The 18,029-nt window shown below is 36.9% G+C and overlaps 1 protein-coding gene across 1 annotated transcript; it reads right to left on the bottom strand.

The window, feature by feature from the left end:
• Nucleotides 1-1,050: 1,050 nt before the first annotated feature.
• On the bottom strand, nt 1,051-1,986 carry LOC127690134 (olfactory receptor 7D4-like). The gene has a single exon (XM_052189685.1). The coding sequence runs from the start codon at nt 1,984-1,986 to the stop codon at nt 1,051-1,053; it is 936 nt and encodes a 311-aa protein (XP_052045645.1).
• Nucleotides 1,987-18,029: the final 16,043 nt, after the last annotated feature.

Below are 18,029 nucleotides of genomic sequence, written 5' to 3'. Positions count from 1 at the left end.
AAAAGTATACCAAAAGAAGGAAATCAGACACAATAACACACACACACACACACACACACACCCCCCACAGATACCATCGCCTCCACCAACATAACAGGAATTAGCAATCATTGGCCATTGATATTGATACCTCTCAACATCAATGGTCTCAATTCCCTCATAAAAAGGCACAGGCTAAGAGAATAGGAAAACATGATCCATCCATTTTTGTACACAAAAACACACCCCAACCTCAAACATAGATATTACTTAAGATTTAAGGGTTAAAAAGGGATTTTCCAAGAAAATGGACTCAGGACCCAAACTGGTGCAGCAGTGTTTTTCTTGTATGATACTAACAACATATCTCTTATACCTCTTGTTCCTAAAGGGTAGAATAGAGGGTTGAAGACTTTAGTCATCAGAAGAACAGCAAGTTTGCTGGGAGATTGTGTCTCCTAGGAATTTAAATATCTCACCAATATGACTGCCTAAACATGAGTTGAACAGGCATGGTGGGTGATACCAAAAATATATTAAATATGATGGGGGAAAGCAAAGGAAATCTCAGTCCTACAGGCAATTTAGGAATGTTGAGAGAATGAGAAATAGTCTTTGCTAGGGACTAGCTCATCAAGTGGTTACTAAATACCAAATAGACTACCATCTAAACATATATAGGCATGCATATATACATGTTACATAATACAAACAAGTAGGTTTTATTTATATATTAAAGTATATATATATATAAATATATAAACAAGTGTATATTACAACATTGAAACAAGGAACTTTACATTTGAAAGATAACAACGATTGGTTTGCAGGAGATTTTGAATGAAGGAAAAATAATGTGGCATTGCTATAAGTATATTATAATCTCAAAACCAAAAAAGAAAATTGATTAAAACTTACAAAAATTTTATATATATATATATATATAAATTATATATATAATTCTTTGAGCAGAAAACCAAGTAGGCATCATTTCAGATAAGCATGATATTGAAATCCATGTCATATGTCTATGTAGATGCACTGTCCACTTGTTTTTTGGTCAATCATCTATCAAGAATAAGAGCCTGCTCTTATGATTCTTCCTAGAGCCCCCTTCACATCCTTGTTCCTCAGACTATAGATGAAGGGGTTGAGCATGGGGGTGACCACAGTGTACATCACTGATGCCACAGTACTACCATGGGAAGAGTGGGTCACAGCAGAGCTAAGGTAAACACCAAGTGTTGTGCCATAGAATAAGCAGACCACACAGAGGTGAGACAGACAAGTGGAAAAGGCTTTATATTTGCTTACAGTTGAGGACATTTTTAATAAAGAGGAGACGATCTGAAAGTAAGAGAAGAGGATGCCAGAAGCTGGAAACACACCCAGAAGGGCAGTAGACACATATACAATGATATTATTGATGAGAGTGTCAGATCTGGCTACCTTAAGTATCTCTGTTATTTCACAGAAGAAATGAGGGATTTCAATGACGCTGGAGAAGTTTAGTTGCTTTATCAGTAGAACATGAAGCAAGGAGTCTGTTAAAACTATGATCCATGAAATCAGAACTAGGAGGCTGATGAATTGAGAGTTCATGATGATTGTATAGTTTAGGGGATGACAGATGGCCACAAAGCGGTCATATGCCATTATACTTAATAGAAGATTATCCATCCCAGCCAAAACCATAAAGAAATATGCCTGAATGAGACACTGTATGTACGAAATATCTTTGCTCTGTTTCTGAATGTTCACCAGCATCTTTGGAACAGTGGTAGAGGTAAAACAGATGTCTACAAAAGACAGGTTGGAGAGGAAGAAGTACATAGGAGTGTGGAGGTGGGAATCAGAGATGGAAGCCAAGATGATGAGCAAGTTCCCGAGGACTGTGACTAGGTACATGAATAAGAACGTCCCAAAGATGAGGTGCTGCAATTGTGGATCATCTGAGAGGCCAAGCAGGAGAAATTGGAAAACTTCTGTACAGTTTTCTCCTTCCATGTCAGAGACTTTTATCCTTTATAAAGAAGCAAAAGTTCAGCAAATATTCAAATAGACCTTAGGACATCATCACTTTACACTTCTATAGATTTTTCAGCCTCTAGTTTGTCTTCCTCTCATTTTTTCACTTATTTAAGACTTAGTTCATTTAACTATTAAATGTACATAACATTTTAACCTTTTATTAAATGTAGGAGTAATATCTCTTGCATTTGCATTGCAGAACCTATATGAATTCTTACTTAATTTGTGGTTATAAGCTGGTTTTAATTTTCATATAATTATTGTATAATAATAAAAGGAAATTCATGAATATTTTGAAAATCTTCATTCTTCTCTATTTCTTTTTTTTATTTTTTTAAATTTTACTCAATATATTTTTTATTTACATTTCAAATGATTTCCCGTTTTCTGGTTCCCCACTCACCGGAAGTCACATAAGCCTCCTTCCCTCCTTCTGTTTTCCCATCCACCCCTTTCCACTTCCCTGTTGTGGTTTTGCCCTATACTGCTACACTGAGTCTTTCCAGAACTAGGGGCCACTCCTCTACTCTTCTTGTACCTCATTTGATGTGTGGATTATGTTTTGGGTATTCCAGTTTTCCAGGCTAATATCCACTTATTAGTGAGTGCATACCATGATTGATCTTTTGAGACTGGGTTACCTCACTTAGTATGATGTTCTCCAGCTCCATCCATTTGCCTAAGAATTTCATGAATTCATTGTTTCTAATGGCTGAATAGTACTCCATTGTGTATATATACCACATTTTTTGCATCCATTCTTCTGTTGAGGGATACATGGGTTCTTTATCCTTCTCTATTTCTATCAGTTCTAAAATAGTAATGAATTTGTGTTCTTATTCCAGTAGTTTCTAACCATTCTAATGCTGTGAACATTTAGTACAGTTTCTTTGGTTGTGATGACCACCAACAATAAAATTATTCCATTACTATAACTGTGATTCTGCTATGATTATGGTTCATATTATAAAGTTCTGATATGCAGGATATCTGATATGTGACTCCCAGATGGGTCACAATTACAGTTGAGAACACCCTCTTCAACTTAGAGTACTCATTTTTCATCTAAATACTGCTTTTATTTTTTATGAGGCTTAAATGATGTTACATGCAGTAGGCATTACTAGAGAGATATTTTGTTGTTAGTATTATTATTTTTCATTATGGTTTTGGATAGCCTGAGATATCAGAATAACAATTATCTTAGAAGCTGAATTCTTTACTAAATTTTTGAAAAATTATTTTGGTTTTACTTCTTTTCATCTATGTAATACTTGGAAAATATATTAAGCTGTTTTATCTACAAATACTGACCTTTATATTAGGAGCAGTAGTGAGTGTGCATGAGTATTGAAAAAATACATCAACAAGGTTTGTAGTTATCCAACTCTTGTCTCTGTGATATTCATTTGGCATTTTATAAAGTAAACTTTTATTCAGAATTTGGTAATAGTTGTTTTTATGGTCTCTGTCATTTTAAAATATTAATAGACCCAATGTGAGTTTCTCGTTAACACACATACAGACACAGACACACAAACACAGATACACAGACACACACACACACACACACACACACACAATTTGGGAATCTACCTATGGCTTCTTTTGTTAGATAATGCCAGATATACTCTGCCTAGTCAAATAATATAATTTGGTCTAAATCTCATTAGCATAAAATAATACCACAGCACTATTTAAAGGAAATCAAATGCATATGTAAAAATTTGTGCCCAGGCAAAAATTATCTTGATAGGACATGAAATTAGCAGTTAGAAACAATGTTTGATGTATTTGATTCACATATTATAGGCTTTCATAAGGAAGAATACTTAAATATTAAGCTACAATGTGATTACTGAAAGTAAAGATTCAATGTTTTCATGAGAAAAAATCAATATTGTTTATGTAAAGCTTAATTAAGTCAGAACATAACATGTAATGGAAAGTTATTGTGAGATAATTGTGAGAGTTTTCTTTGAGTTAGAAGTATTATTGCTGAGAATGAAATTGTGAGTCATTAATAATCAAAATATGCAGAGAATGAATACTGAATATAGAAAGAAAAGAGTGGGCATTTGTTATATATGAAGGTGATCTGACTTAGGACATGTTGAGAAGTCACTAATGTACAAAGTAGTAATGGTCAGATAGGTCTGTATGTTGGGAATTTTCTCTATTCTTCCTTAATTCCTCTTTCACGCTGAATTTGTAGATTTGAGAGTGATAATTCCCTTTCAACATTTGTCTTTCCAAAGACTTATATGGATTCTATCACACTGTAAGTGCCAAATAAATACAAGCACTGAAGACATATTAAAGATTTTGTACCATACCTATATAACAAAAGGAGAATTTAAGTCTGTCATACCCTCAAAAACATAATAATTTTCCAATCCAATAAGTAATGATCAATTTCCAACCATAGTCAAGAAGATATTAAAACATGTTAATTTAGTCTTGTCCAACTTCAATCATGTGCTAATGTTAAATCCATTTACAGGGTTTGTCAATATGAAAAAGAAGAGATTGCATTGGGTGTTGAGCCCCTTAAATAATTACATTATTAGTTATGTTACTTCAGGCATAATGCTGCAGCAACCAATTCAAAATTTTTAGTGAAATACTTAATAATATAAGGAACAATTCAATAAAATAATAATAAAACAGACAATACCAGGTACATAGCAAAGTTGTTAATGAGTAGATAAGTGGATGCAAGAAATCTATTGTATGACTCTAAAACATAAGAGAAAGTGAAGAGGATTTGGAGACCATGTAGAAAATCATATCTCAATCCTAAATTACTAGGAAAAAAGCAGAGAGCCAGGCAGTGGTGGTGTACTCCTTTTATGCCAGCACTTGGGAGGCAGAGGCAGGCCAATTTCTGGCTTAAGGCCAGCCGGGTCTACAGAGTGACTTCCAGGACAGCCCAGGCTACACAGAGAAACCCTTTCTCAGAAATAAAAGACAGGGAAAAAGCAGAATCACATTTAAATAATAGATTTGTGGTAAAAACAAACAAACAAACAAAAACAAACAAACAAACAAAAAAACACCCAAAACCTTCAAAATATAGGCACTTCACCTTCAGAGACCAGTTGATTCTGGTTTGTTGTCTTTGTCCTAGAGGGAAAGGCCAGCACTCACTTTCTCTGCCTATTTCTTTAATCCATGTATCTTCAACAGAATACAAAGACACTCAAAGATGTCTATTACGTCTTCACTGTGTGTTCCCAGAAATCTCACATGGTTTTACACAGTCTGCTTTTCTATAATTGTAGGTAAGGAGCAACAACAAGGTTATGGTTAAAGTTTCTAGCTTCTTAATGTCTTAATTATCTCTGTTCCTCATTAAAAAAAAGTTCTATCTTTCCAGGGACTAATTACCTTTGCTCCCTTGATACACAAATATGATTGTGGAGAGCAAATTTTAGGCACATTTTTGTCCCCATAAATATTGTCTTGGAGAGTTGAATTTATTTTTTGTAAATTGAAAGTATAACATATTATCTTAAATTTATAAGTATGTTTCCAGGAAAACATTAATTTCTATGGGGAATAAATCTCAGAGATAAACTCTCTTTGTTATCTTCCTTGAACAACATTTAGAGATTTAGGGGACAATTTATTTTCCACAATGTGATGGAGGAAAATAATTACTTAAATTCCTTGTTTTATCTCATTTAGAAATTTGCATATTAATCTGTTTTTTACTAATTAAATTTATTTTTGACATGTTTGTGAATGTATTTGATGTGTTCTTACCATTCTCATTCCAAACTCTTTCTTTAATTTGTTTTTGAAAATACAATATAATTAGAAGATATTTATCTTCCCTCTAAACCTTTCAATATACCCCTTTTCATACGTCAAATGCATGGCCAATTTTCTCACTATTTTTTATCATGTGCATATATATACATGTATAAAAACATATTACTAAATAGAATCCCAATTTGTAGAATGTTACTTGTGTGCTTGTTTCCAGAGTTGACCACTTGTATTGGATAACCAATATTTGTACTAGTCCTCACAGAGGAGTATTTTTTCCAATCTCAGTATTACTATGTGTAGAGTTGAATGCCCTTGGGCTTTTCCATATTCAGTTTTTGCATGCCATTGAACTTGTTCAGCTTATACTTACACAGTTGTATTGATGAAACTACAGATGTAAATCTGAGATGACTAGGAGACAACAGTTTCAAAATGAAATTCCTGATCTTCTGGCTCTTACAATATTTTTTCTCCCTCTTTGTAGTGTACCCTGAACCTTATGTAAAGGAGTTGTATTTATTTAAATGTATTCATTGGATTTGTGCTCCACAACACTGAATTTTGATTAGTTATGGTTTCATGTAGAGGTTTTTGTCTTTGCAAAGGGAAGTTGCTACATGAGGTAGGTATTGCATTATTTGGAGGTATAAAGATCAATGTTTATGGAATTATGTTAGAATTTTTGCTGACTTAGAAAAGCAGTGGATGTAGGTTCTCCTGCAAGATTTAAAACACCATTAGCACTGAGTAGTTGCCTATGTTTCTAGTACAAATGCATAGTTTACTACTTGTTGAGCTTGTCTTAAGTCATATTAGAGAGCTGTTGCTTATCAGCAAGTAATGCTTGCCATATGTGCAACCTTATGGTTATTGTGTCATGATGGTCATTAATATTATCCACATGTGTCACAGATGGGTAGAACTGTTGGTTATTTCCCTCCACTGAAAGCTTGCCTATTACTTTCTGACACTGCAGAACCTAGTCCTAAGGAAGGGGTCATTGAAGTCAGTTCCAGCTCTGAGGTTTCTAGGTCCTGTTTATGTCCCTGAATTGTGTCCCCTGAATACCCTACATCATTTGCTGTCATTTTGTTGTTAATCATTGCAATTCATACTAAGGTAAGATGAAATATCAAAGCAGTTTTGATATTCATTTTGGTAATTGCTAGTAGCAGTAAATATTTTTGGTATTGTCTTAGGGTTTTACTTCTATGAACAGACACCATGACCAAGGCAACTTTTATAAAGAACAATATTTAGTTGGGGCTGACTTACAGGTTCAGACCCTTCTGTCAATTATCAAAGCAGGAGCTTGACAGAGTATAGCCAGGCACAGTGCAGGAACAGCTGAGAATTCTACTTCATACTTTGGGGGCTGCTAGGAGGAGCCTAACTTCCAGGTAGTTAAGATGAGAATCTTTTTTTATTGCTGTTTTTCTTTATTTAAATTTCAAATATTAAACCCTTTCCCTATCCCACCCCCAACAACTCTTATACCATCTCCCACCCCTGCTTCTAGAGGATGTTCCCTCACCCACCCACCCACTACCAAACCCCTGCCCTTGAATTTCCCTGCAATGGGGCATATGATGAGAGTCTTAAAGCCCACACTCATATAAACACACCTACTGCAACAAGGTCAAACTTCTTAATAATGCCACTAACTGGCTTAAGCATATACAAACCATCACATTCCACTCCCTAGTCACCAATAGGTTTGTTTAAACATATGAGTCTATGGAGGTCATATGTAAGCATAACATTGTGCAAAATACATTTAGTCTAACTTCCAGAATCCTCATAGTCTATAGCAACAATGATAAAATCCAAAGTTCAAGATCTTTTCTGAGATTCATCAAGTCATTTAACTGTAATCCACAAATCATGACAGGATACTATCTGGGCAAACTTCAAACTCAGCATCTCCATGTATGATGTCAAAACTGTCTTCAGATCTGACAGTGCCTGCACTGCCCAAGTTACTGAGTGTAGGGCATAGGCCTGGGGGATTGACAGAAGACACAGACTGGGTCATTAACTAAGGAGAATGCCAAAGCTTTATTGAGGGATCATTAATATATACTAGAGGCCAGAAAGAACAACAGGAAAACCAATTATAGCCATAGGATTCCCCCTAACCAAGAGTCACATAAGTGTTATTCTCTCCCCCTGTTCCTCCATCCAGCCCTTCCTACTTCCATGTTCTGGTATTCCCCTATACTGCTTCTCTGGGCATTTCCAGAATCAGGGGCTACTCCTTCCTTCTTCTTGGACATCATTTGATAAGTGGATTGTGTCTTGTGTATTCCATGCTTCTAGGCTAATATCCACTTAACAGTGAGTACATACCATGAGTGTTCTTTTGAGACTGGGTTACCACACTTAGGGTGATGTCCTCCAGCTCCATTTATTTGTCTAAGAATTTTATGAATAAATTGTTTTTAATGGCTGAATAGTACTGCATTGTGTATATATGTGGCATTTTTTGAATCCATTCCTCAGTTGAGGAACATCTGGCTTCTTTCCACCTTCTGGTTATTATAAACAGGGCTGCTATGAACATAGTGGAGCACCTTATTACACGGTGGGGAATCCTCTGGGTATATGTCCTAGAGTGGTGTAACAGGGTCCTCCAGAAGTGTTGTGCCAAGTTTTCTGAGGAACCGCCAGACTGATTTCCAGAATGCTTGTACCAGATTGCAATCCTGCTAGCAGTGGAGGAATGTTCCTCTTTCTCCACATCCTCACCAACACCTGCTGTCTCCTGAGTTTTTAATCTTAGCCATTCTAACTGGAGTGAGGTGAAATCACAGGGTTGTTTTGATTTGCATTTCCATAATGACTAATGATGTTGAACATTTCTTAAAGTGCTTCTCAGCCATTCGAAGTTCTTCAGGTGAAAATTCTTTGTTTACCTATGTACCCCATTTTTAATAGGGTTATTTGGTTTTCTGGGGTTCTTCTTGAGTTCTTTGTATATTTTGGATATTATCCCTCTGTTGGATATAGAGTTGGTGAAGATCTTTTCCCAATTTGTTGGTTGCCCTTTTGTCCTTTTGACTGTGTCCTTTGCCTTACAGAAACTTTGTAATTTTATGAGGTCCATTTGTCAATTCTAGATCTTAGAGCATAAGCTATTGGTGTTCTGTTCAGGAACATTACCCCTGGGCCCATGTCCTCAAGGGTCTTCCCCAGTTTCTTTTCTATTAGTTTCAGTGTGTCTGGCTTTATGTGGAGGCCAGTGATCCACTTGCAATTGAGCTTAGTACAAGGAGATAAGATTGGATCAATTTGCATTCTTCTACATGCTGACCTGCAATTGAACCAGCACCATTGTTGAAAAGGTTATCTTTTTTCCACTGGATGATTTGAGCTCCTTTGTCGAAGATCAAGTGACCAAAGGTGTGCAGGTTCATTTCTGGGTCTTCAATACTATTCCATTGATCCACCTGCCTGTCACTGAAGCAATACCATGCAGTTTTTAACACTATTGCTCTGTAATATTGCTTGAGGTCCAGGATACTGATTCCCCCAGAAGTTCTTTTACTGTTGAGAATAGTTTTAGCTATCTTGGTTTTTTTATTATTCCGGATGAATTTGAAAATTGCTCTTTCTACCTCTATGAAGAACTGGGTTGGGATTTTGATGGGGATTGCATTGAATCTGTATATTTCTTTTGGCATGATGGCAATTTTAACTATATTAATACAGCCACTCCACGAGCATGGAGGGATTTTCCATTTTCTAAGGTCTTCAATTTCCTTCTTCAGAGACCTGAAGTTCTTGTCATACAGATCTTTCACTTGTTTGGCTAGTATCACACCAAGATACTTTATATTGTTTGTGGCTATTGTGAAAGGTGTCATTCCTCTAATTTCTTTCTCTGCCTGCTTATCCTTTCAGTATAGGAAGGGTACTGATTTACTACTGAGTTGATTTTATAATCAGGCACTTTGCTGAAGTTGTTTAGCAACTGTAGGAGTTTTCTGGTGGAGTTTTTTGGGTCACTTAAATATACTATCATATTATCCGCAAATAGTGATAGTTTGACTTCTTCCTTTCCAATTTGTATTCTTTTGACCTCCTTGTGTTGTCTAATTGCTCTAGCTGGTACCTCAAGTACTATATTGAAAAGATATGGATTCTTTCCAGCATCTGGCAATTATAAATAGGGCTGCTATGAACATAGTAGAACATGTATCCTTATTACATGGTGGGGAGTCTTCTGGGTATATGCCCAGGAGTGGTATAGCAGGATCTTCTGGAAGTGAGGTGCCCAGTTTTCAGAGGAACCGCCAGACTGATTTCCAGAGTGGTTGTAACAATTTGCAACCCCACCAGCAGTGGAGTGTTCCTCTTTCTCCACACCCTCTCCAACACCTGCTGTCTCCTGAATTTTTAATCTTAGCCATTCTGACTGGTGTAAGATGAAATCTTAGGGTTGTTTTGATTTGCATTTCCCTAATGACTAATGAAGTTGAGCATTTTTTAAGATGCTTCTCCTCCATCCGAAGTTCTTCAGGTGAGAATTCTTTGTTTAACTCTGTACCCCATTTTTTAATAGGGTTGTTTGGTTTTCCGTTCATAGCAGCCCTATTTATAATTGCCAGATGCTGGAAAGAACCCAGGTATCCCTCAACAGAAGAGTGGATGCAAAAAATGTGGTATATCTACACAATGGAGTACTATTCAGCCATTAGAAACAATGAATTCATGAAATTCTTAGGCAAATGGATGGAGCTAGAGAATATCATACTAAGTGAGGTAACCCAGACTCAAAAGGTGAATCATGGTATGCATTCACTATTAAGTGGATATTAACCTAGAAAACTGGAATACCCAAAACATAATCCACACATCAAATGAGGTACAAGAAGAAAGGAGGAGTGGCCCCTGGTTCTGGAAAGTCTCAGTGAAACAGTACTCAGCAAAACCAGAACGGGGAAGTGGGAAGGGGTGGGTGGGAGGACAGGGGAAGAGAAGGGGGCTTACGGGACTTTCAGAGAGTGGGGGGGCTAGAAAAGGGGAAGTCATTTGAAATGTAAATAAATTATATCGAATAAAAAAAATCTCACTGAAAAAAAAAAAAAAGAAAAGATATGGAGAGAGAGGGGGCAGCCTTGTCTAGTCCCTGATTTTAGTAGGATTGCTTCAAATTTCTCTCCATTTAGTTTGATGTTGGCTACCAGTTTGCTGTATATTGCTTTTACTATGTTTAGGTATGGGCCTTGAATTCCTGTTCTTTCCAAGACTTTTAGCATGAAAGGATGCTGTATTTTGTCAAATGCTTTTTCAGCATCTACTGAAATGACCATGTGCCGTTTTTTTTTTTTTTTGAGTTTGTTTATATAGGGGATTGCATTGATGGATTTCTGTATATTGAACCATCCCTGCATCCCTGGAATGAAGCCTACTTGATCATGTTGAATGATCGTTTTGATGTGTTCTTGAATTCGGTTGGCAAGAACTTTATTGAGTATTTTTGAATCTATGTTCATAAGGGAAATTGTTCTGAAGTTCTCTTTGTTGGATCTTTCTGTGGTTTGGGTATCAGCGCAATTGTGGCTTCATAGAATGAGTTTGGTAGTGATTCTTCTGTTTCTATTTTGTGGAATAGTTTGAAGAGTATTGGTGTTAGGTCCCTCTGAATGTCTGATAGAATTCTGCACTAAAACCATTTGATCCTGTGTTTTTCTTGGTTGGAAGACTTTGTAAGACCCCTTCTATTTCTTTAGGGGTTTAGACTGTTTAGATGATCTTTCTGATCCTGATTTAATTTTGGTGTTTGGTATCTGTCTAGAACATTGTCCATTTCCTCCAGATTCTCCAGTTGTGTTGAGTATAGACTTTTGAAGTAGGATCTGATGATTTTTTGAATTTCTTCAGTTTCTGTTGTTATATCTCTTCTTTCACTTCTAATTTTGTTAATTTAGATACTGTCTCTATGCCCTTTGTTTAGTCTGGTTACAGGTTTATCTATCTTGTTGATTTTTCTCAAAGAACCACCTCCTGGTTTTGTTGATTTTTTTGTATAGTTCACTTTGTTTCTACTTGATTGATTTCAGCTCTGAGTTTGGTGATATCCTTCCATTAATTGGCTTCTTTTTGTTCCAGAGCTTTCAGGTGTACTGTTAAGCTGCTAATGTATGCTCTCTCCAGTTTGTTTTTAGAGGCACTCAGGGCTATGAGTTTTCCTCTTAGCACTGCTTTCATTGTGTCCCAGAGATTTGGGTATGTTGTGCCTTCATTTTCATTAAATTCTAAAAAGTCAATGATTTCTTTCTTTGTTTCTTCTTTTGCCAAGTTATCATTGAGTAGAGTATTGTTCAGCCTCCATGTGTATGTGGGCTTTCTGTTGTTTTTGTTTCTACTGAAGAACACTCTTACTCCAGAGTGATCTGATAGGCGCCATGGGATTACTTCAGTGTTATGTTTTTTGAGACCTGTTATGTGACCAATTATATGATCGATTTTGGAGAAGGGACCATGAGGTGCTGAGAAAAAGGTATATTCTTTTGCTTTAAGATGAAATATTCTGTATATTTCTCCTAAATCCAATTGGTCCAAAGCTTCAATTAGGTTCACTGTGTCCCCGTTTATTTTCTCTTTTCTTGATCAAGTCCATTGAAGAGAGTGGAGTGTTGAAGTCACCCACAATTATTGTGTTATGTGCAATATGTACTTTCAGCTTTAGTAAAGTTTCTTTTATGAATGAGGGTGCCCTTGCATTTGAAGCAAAGATGTTCAAAATTGGTAGTTCTCCTTGGTGGATTTTTTTCTCTGACTGGCACGAAGTGTCCTTCCATGTCTCTTTTGATGACTTTAGCTTGGAAGTCAATTTTATCTGATATTATAATGGCTTCTCTGGTTTGTTTTGTGAAACCTTTTGCTTGTAAAATTGTCTTCCAGCCTTTTACTCTAAGGTAGTTTTTGTCTTTGACCCTGAGGTGTGTTTCCTGTATGCAGCAAAATGTAATGTCCTGTTTACGCATTCAGTCTGTTAGTCTATGTCTTTTTATTGGGGAATTGAGTCCATTGATGTTAAGAGATATTAAGGAATAGTGATTATTACTTTCTGTCGTTTTTGATGCTATTTTTATAATTGAGTGGTTATCTTCTTTTGTGTTTAATGAAAGAACGTTAGGATTTTGCTTTTTTACAGTGTGTAGTTTCCCTCCTTGTATTGGAGTTTTCCACCTGTTATCCTTTGTAGGGCTGGTTTGGTGGAAAGATATTGTGTAAATTTTCTTTTGCCATGGAATATCTTGGGCTCTCCATCTAGAGTGATTGAGAGTTTTGCAGGGTATAGTGGTCTTGGCTGACATTTGTGTTCTCTTAGAATATGCATGAGATCTGCCCAGTATCTTCTAGCTTTCATGGTCTCTGGTAGGAATTCTGGGGTAGTTCTAATAGGTCTTTCTTTATATGTTACTTGGCCTTTTTTGCTTACTGCCTTTAATATTCTTTCTTTACCTTTTCTATTTCTTTTTTTTCTTTTTCTTTTTCTTTTTTCTTATTTTTTTAGTACATTTGGGCTTTGATTGTTATGTGACCGGAGGTATTTTTGTTCTGGTCCAGTCTGTTTGGAGTTCTGGAGGCTTCATGTGTATGCATGGGCATCTCTCTCTTTAGGTTAGGGAAGTTTTCTTCCATAATTTTGTTGAAGATATTTGCTGGCCTTTTAAGTTGTAAATCTTGACTCTCATCTCTACCTATAATCCTTAGGTTTGGTCTTCTCATTGTGTCCTGGATTTCCTGAATGTTTTGGGTTACAAGCTTTTTGCATTTTGCATTTTCTTTGATTTTTGTGTCCAGGGCTTTTATGGTATCATCGGCATCTGAGATTCTTTCTTCTATCTCTTGTATTCTGCTGTTTATATTTGCATCTATGGCCCCCGATTTCTTCCCAAGGTTATCTGTCTCCAAAGTCGTCTTCCTTTGCGATTTATTAGTTGTTTCTACTTCTGTTTTTAGATCCTGGATGGTTTTGCTCAGTTCCTTCACTTGTGTGTTTGTGTTTCCCTGTGATTCTTTAAGAGATTTTTGTGTTTCTTTTTTCATTGCTTCTGCCTGTTGACTTAATTTCTCCTGTATTTCTTTCAGTGATTTTTGCATTTCCTCTTTATTGGTTTCTATCTTTTGACTCATATTCTCCTGAATTTCTTTATGTGATTTTTGTTTTTCCCTTGTAAGGGCTTCTAACTTATTCATGCTCCCCTGTATTTCTTTAAGAGATTTATTTATGTCCTTTTTGTGTTCCTCTAACAGCATCATGACCAGTGATTTTAAATCCAAATCTTGTTTTGCTGGTGTGTTGGGGTATCCGGGACTTGCTGTTGTTGGAGACTTGCGTTCAGATGCTGCCATATTGCCTTGATTTCTGTTAGTATTGTTCCTACATTTGCCTTTTACCATCTGGTTATCTCTGGCGTTAGTTAGTCTTGTCACTGGCTTGAACCTCCTGTGAGCCTGTAGGGCTACTTCTGCATCGCTGGATGATTGGGTTTCCCCTGGCACAGATTGCTCATGTGCTGCCCTCCTCTTGGGTGCGCTTGGAGCCCTGAGGTTTTTTGCTCCAAGCAATGCTATACTTGGATTGTCTCTGTGAACCTTGTGCTGCCCATCTGCTCCATCAGGGAGTAAAGATGGTGGATGCTGCGGGGACCTTGTTCAAGTGCTGATTACTCTGCAGGGCAAAGGAACCCTGACAGGGTTGGTACACAGACACCCTGCAGAGCTGCCCAGGCCCTGGGTGCAGGCAAAAGCCTAACAGTCTGAGACTCAAGTGATGTTAGCCTTGAGCTATGTCTTCATACTTGATGCTGTCTGTTAGATTTCTCTCTCAGTTTTTGTTGTTGTATCTCCCTTTTCATTTCTGATTTTGTTAATTTTGATACTGTCTCTGTGCCCTCTGGTTAGTCTGAATAAAGGTTTATCTATCTTGTTGATTTTCTCAAAAAGCCAGTTCCTGGTTTTGTTGATTCATTGTGTAGTTCTTTTGGTATCTACTTGGTTTTAGCCCTGGGATTGATGTTTTCCTGCCTTTTACTCCTTTTGGGTTTATTACCTTCTTTCTGTTCTAAAATGTTCAGGTGTGATGTTAAACTTCTGGTGCATGTTCTCTCCAACTTCTTTTTAGAGTCACTCAGAGCTATGAGTTTTCCTCTTAGCAGTGCTTTTATTTTGTTCCATAAGTTTTTGTATGCTGTGCCTTCATTTTCATTAAATTCTCCAATCTAAGACTTTGATTTCTTTCCTTATTCCTTTCTTGACCAAGGTATGATTAAGTAGAACATCGTTCAGCTTCCATGTGTATGTGGGTTTTCTGTTGTTTTTGTTGCTATTGAAGACCACCCTTACTTTATAGTGATCTGATAGCAGGCATGGGATTAGTTTGATCTTACATCTGTTGAGGTCTGTTTTGTGACCAATTATATCATCAATTTTGGAGAAGGTACCATGAGGTGCTGAGGAAAATGTAAAGTCTTTTGATTTAGGATGAAATGTTCTATTGATATCTATTAATTCCATTTGTTCCAAAACTTCTGTTACTTTCACTGTGCCCCTGTTTAGTTTGTGTTTCCCTGATCTGTCCACTGAGGAGAGTGAGGTGTTGAAGTCACCCACAATTATTATGTGGGGTTCAATATGTGTTTTAAGCTTTAGTAAAGTTTCTTTTATGAATGAGAGTGCCCTTGTATTTGGGGCAAAGATGTTCAAAATTGAGAGTTCTTCCAGGTATACTTTTCCTTTGATTAGTATAATGTGTCCTTCTGTGCCTTTTTTGATGACTTTTGGTTGAAAGTCTATTTTATTGCATATTATAATGGCTACTCCAGCTTGTTTCCTGGTACCATTTGCTTGGAAAACTGTTTTCTAGCCTTTTACTTTGAGGTAGTGGTTTTTTTTTTTTTGACACTGAGATATATTTCCAGTATGCATCAAAACAATATGGTCCTGTTTAGCTATCCAGTCTGTTAGTCTATGTTTTTTTTTTATTAGGGAATTGATTCCATTGACCTTAAGAGATATTAAGGAATAGTGATTGTTGCTTCCTGCTATTTTTTGATGTAATTTTTATGTTTGTGTGGTTATCTTCCTTTGTTTTTTTGAAAGAAGATTAATTTCTTGCTTTGTCTAGTGTGTAGTTTCCTTCCTTTTGTTGAAGTTTTCCATTCGTTAACCTTTGAAGGGCTGGATTTGTGGAAAGATATTGTGTAAATTTATTTTTGCCATGGAATACTTTTGTTTTACCATCTATGGTAATTGAGAAAGATTGTGGATATAGCAGTCTGGGTTGGCATTTGTGTTCCCTTAGGGTCTGTATGACTTCTCCCCAAGATCTTCTGACTTTCATAATCTCTGGTGAGATGTCTGGTGTAATTCTGATAGGTCTACCTTTATATGTTACTTGATATTTTCCCTTACTGCTTTTAATATTCTTTCTTTGTTTAGTACATTTGGTATATTTTTTGTTATTATGTGACAGGAAGAATTTCTTTTTTGATCAAATCTATTTGGAGTCTGTAGGCTTCTTGTATGTTCATGGGCATCTTTTCTTTAGGTTAGGAAGTTTTCTTCTATAATTTTGTTGTAGACATTCACTGGCCCTTTAAGTTGGAAATTTTCACTCTCTTCTATACCTATAATCCTTAGGTTTGGTCTTCTCATTTTGTCCTGGATTTCCTGGATGTTTTGGGTGAGGAGATTTTTGCATTTCTCATTTTCTTTGACTGTTGTGTCCATGCTTTCTGTTGTATCTTTTGCATCTGAGATTCTCTGCTCTATCTCTTGTATTCTGTTGTTGGTTCTTGGATCGATGCCTCCTGACTTTTTTTCTGTGTCCAGGCTTGTTTCACTTTGTTATTTCTTTATTGTTTCTACCTCCAGTTTTAGATCCTGGATGGTTCTGTTCAATTTCTTCACCTGTTTTGTTGTGTTTTCTTGTAGTTCCTTAAGGCTTCTCCATGTTTACTTGTGTTCTCCTGTATTTCCTTAAGGGAGTTATTTATGTCCTTCTTGAAGCTTTCTATCAGCATCATGAGCTGTAATTTTAAATCCAAATCTTGCTTTTCTGGTGTGTTGGCATATCTAGGACTTGCTATTCTGGGAGAGTTGGTTTTAGATGTTGCCATATTGCTTTGATTTCTGTTAGTAATGTTCTTAGATTTGCCTTTTGCCATCTGGTTAGCTCTGGTTTTAGTTGGTCCTCCTGTCACTGCCTGGTGCTTGTCTTTCCCGTGTGCCTGAAAGCCTATCTCAGCACCATTGGATGACCATCTGTCTCTTGGCACAGAGTGCTGGGGGGGGGGGTTGCTGGGTTCATGTGAGTCCCTGGCAGACTGAGTCCCAAGAATTCTCTGCTTTCCTGGCTGTAACAGTCTGCTCAGTTGCAAGAGTGACAATGCTGGCCTCACCTCTAACTACAGGATTCCCTGAAGAGCTAATATCCTCTTGTAGACTAGGTTCACTGTGGAGGGGCTGCCTAGCTCCTGGGTCCAGGTGGTCCCCTGGTGGGCCACGTCCCAAGCAATCCTACAGTCTAATGTTCTCTGCTTACCTAGCTGCACCTTGGGTGTATGTCTGTGATGTCAGTTTGTATGTGTTTGTTCGTGGAATATAGGAAACATATTGATTTGTACCTGGTGATTCTGTGTCCTGTTATAAGGTGAAGTTTTTTTTTTAATCATTTCTTGAAGTTTTGACATAAAATTTTGGGTATTTATTTACTTATTTATTATTGTTATTATTATTATTAATTATTATTATTATTTTTATTATTATCTTTACATTCCACTCATTGACCCCCTCCTGATCACCACTCCCACAATACTTGCCCCTCCCCATCTCCTTCTCTGTGTGGGTGTGGCGATCACTGGGTATCCCTCCAGTCTCATACATCAAGTCTCTGAAGTGCTAGGCACATACTCTCCCATTGAGGCCAAACAAGCCGTCCAGCTAGAAGATATCCCACATAAAAGCAGCAGCTTTTAGGATAGTCCCTGCTCCAATTGTTCTCTCATGAAGGCCAAGCTACACATCTGCTGCATGTGTGCTGAAAAGTTCCTATTCCCATTTTCTTCCTCCTATTCTTTCATAAGAGTCCCCAAGCGTGACTCTTACCAAACATGTGAAAGATCTGTATGACAAGAACTTCAAGACTCTGAAGAAGGAAATGGAAGAAGACCTCAAAAAATGGGGAAAACCTCCCATGCTCATGGATCGGTAGAATCAATATAGTT

This window comes from Apodemus sylvaticus, chromosome 7 (assembly GCF_947179515.1).
Source record: "Apodemus sylvaticus chromosome 7, mApoSyl1.1, whole genome shotgun sequence".
Taxonomy (NCBI): Eukaryota; Metazoa; Chordata; class Mammalia; order Rodentia; family Muridae; genus Apodemus; species Apodemus sylvaticus.
This window is presented reverse-complemented; position numbering and strand designations above follow the sequence as displayed.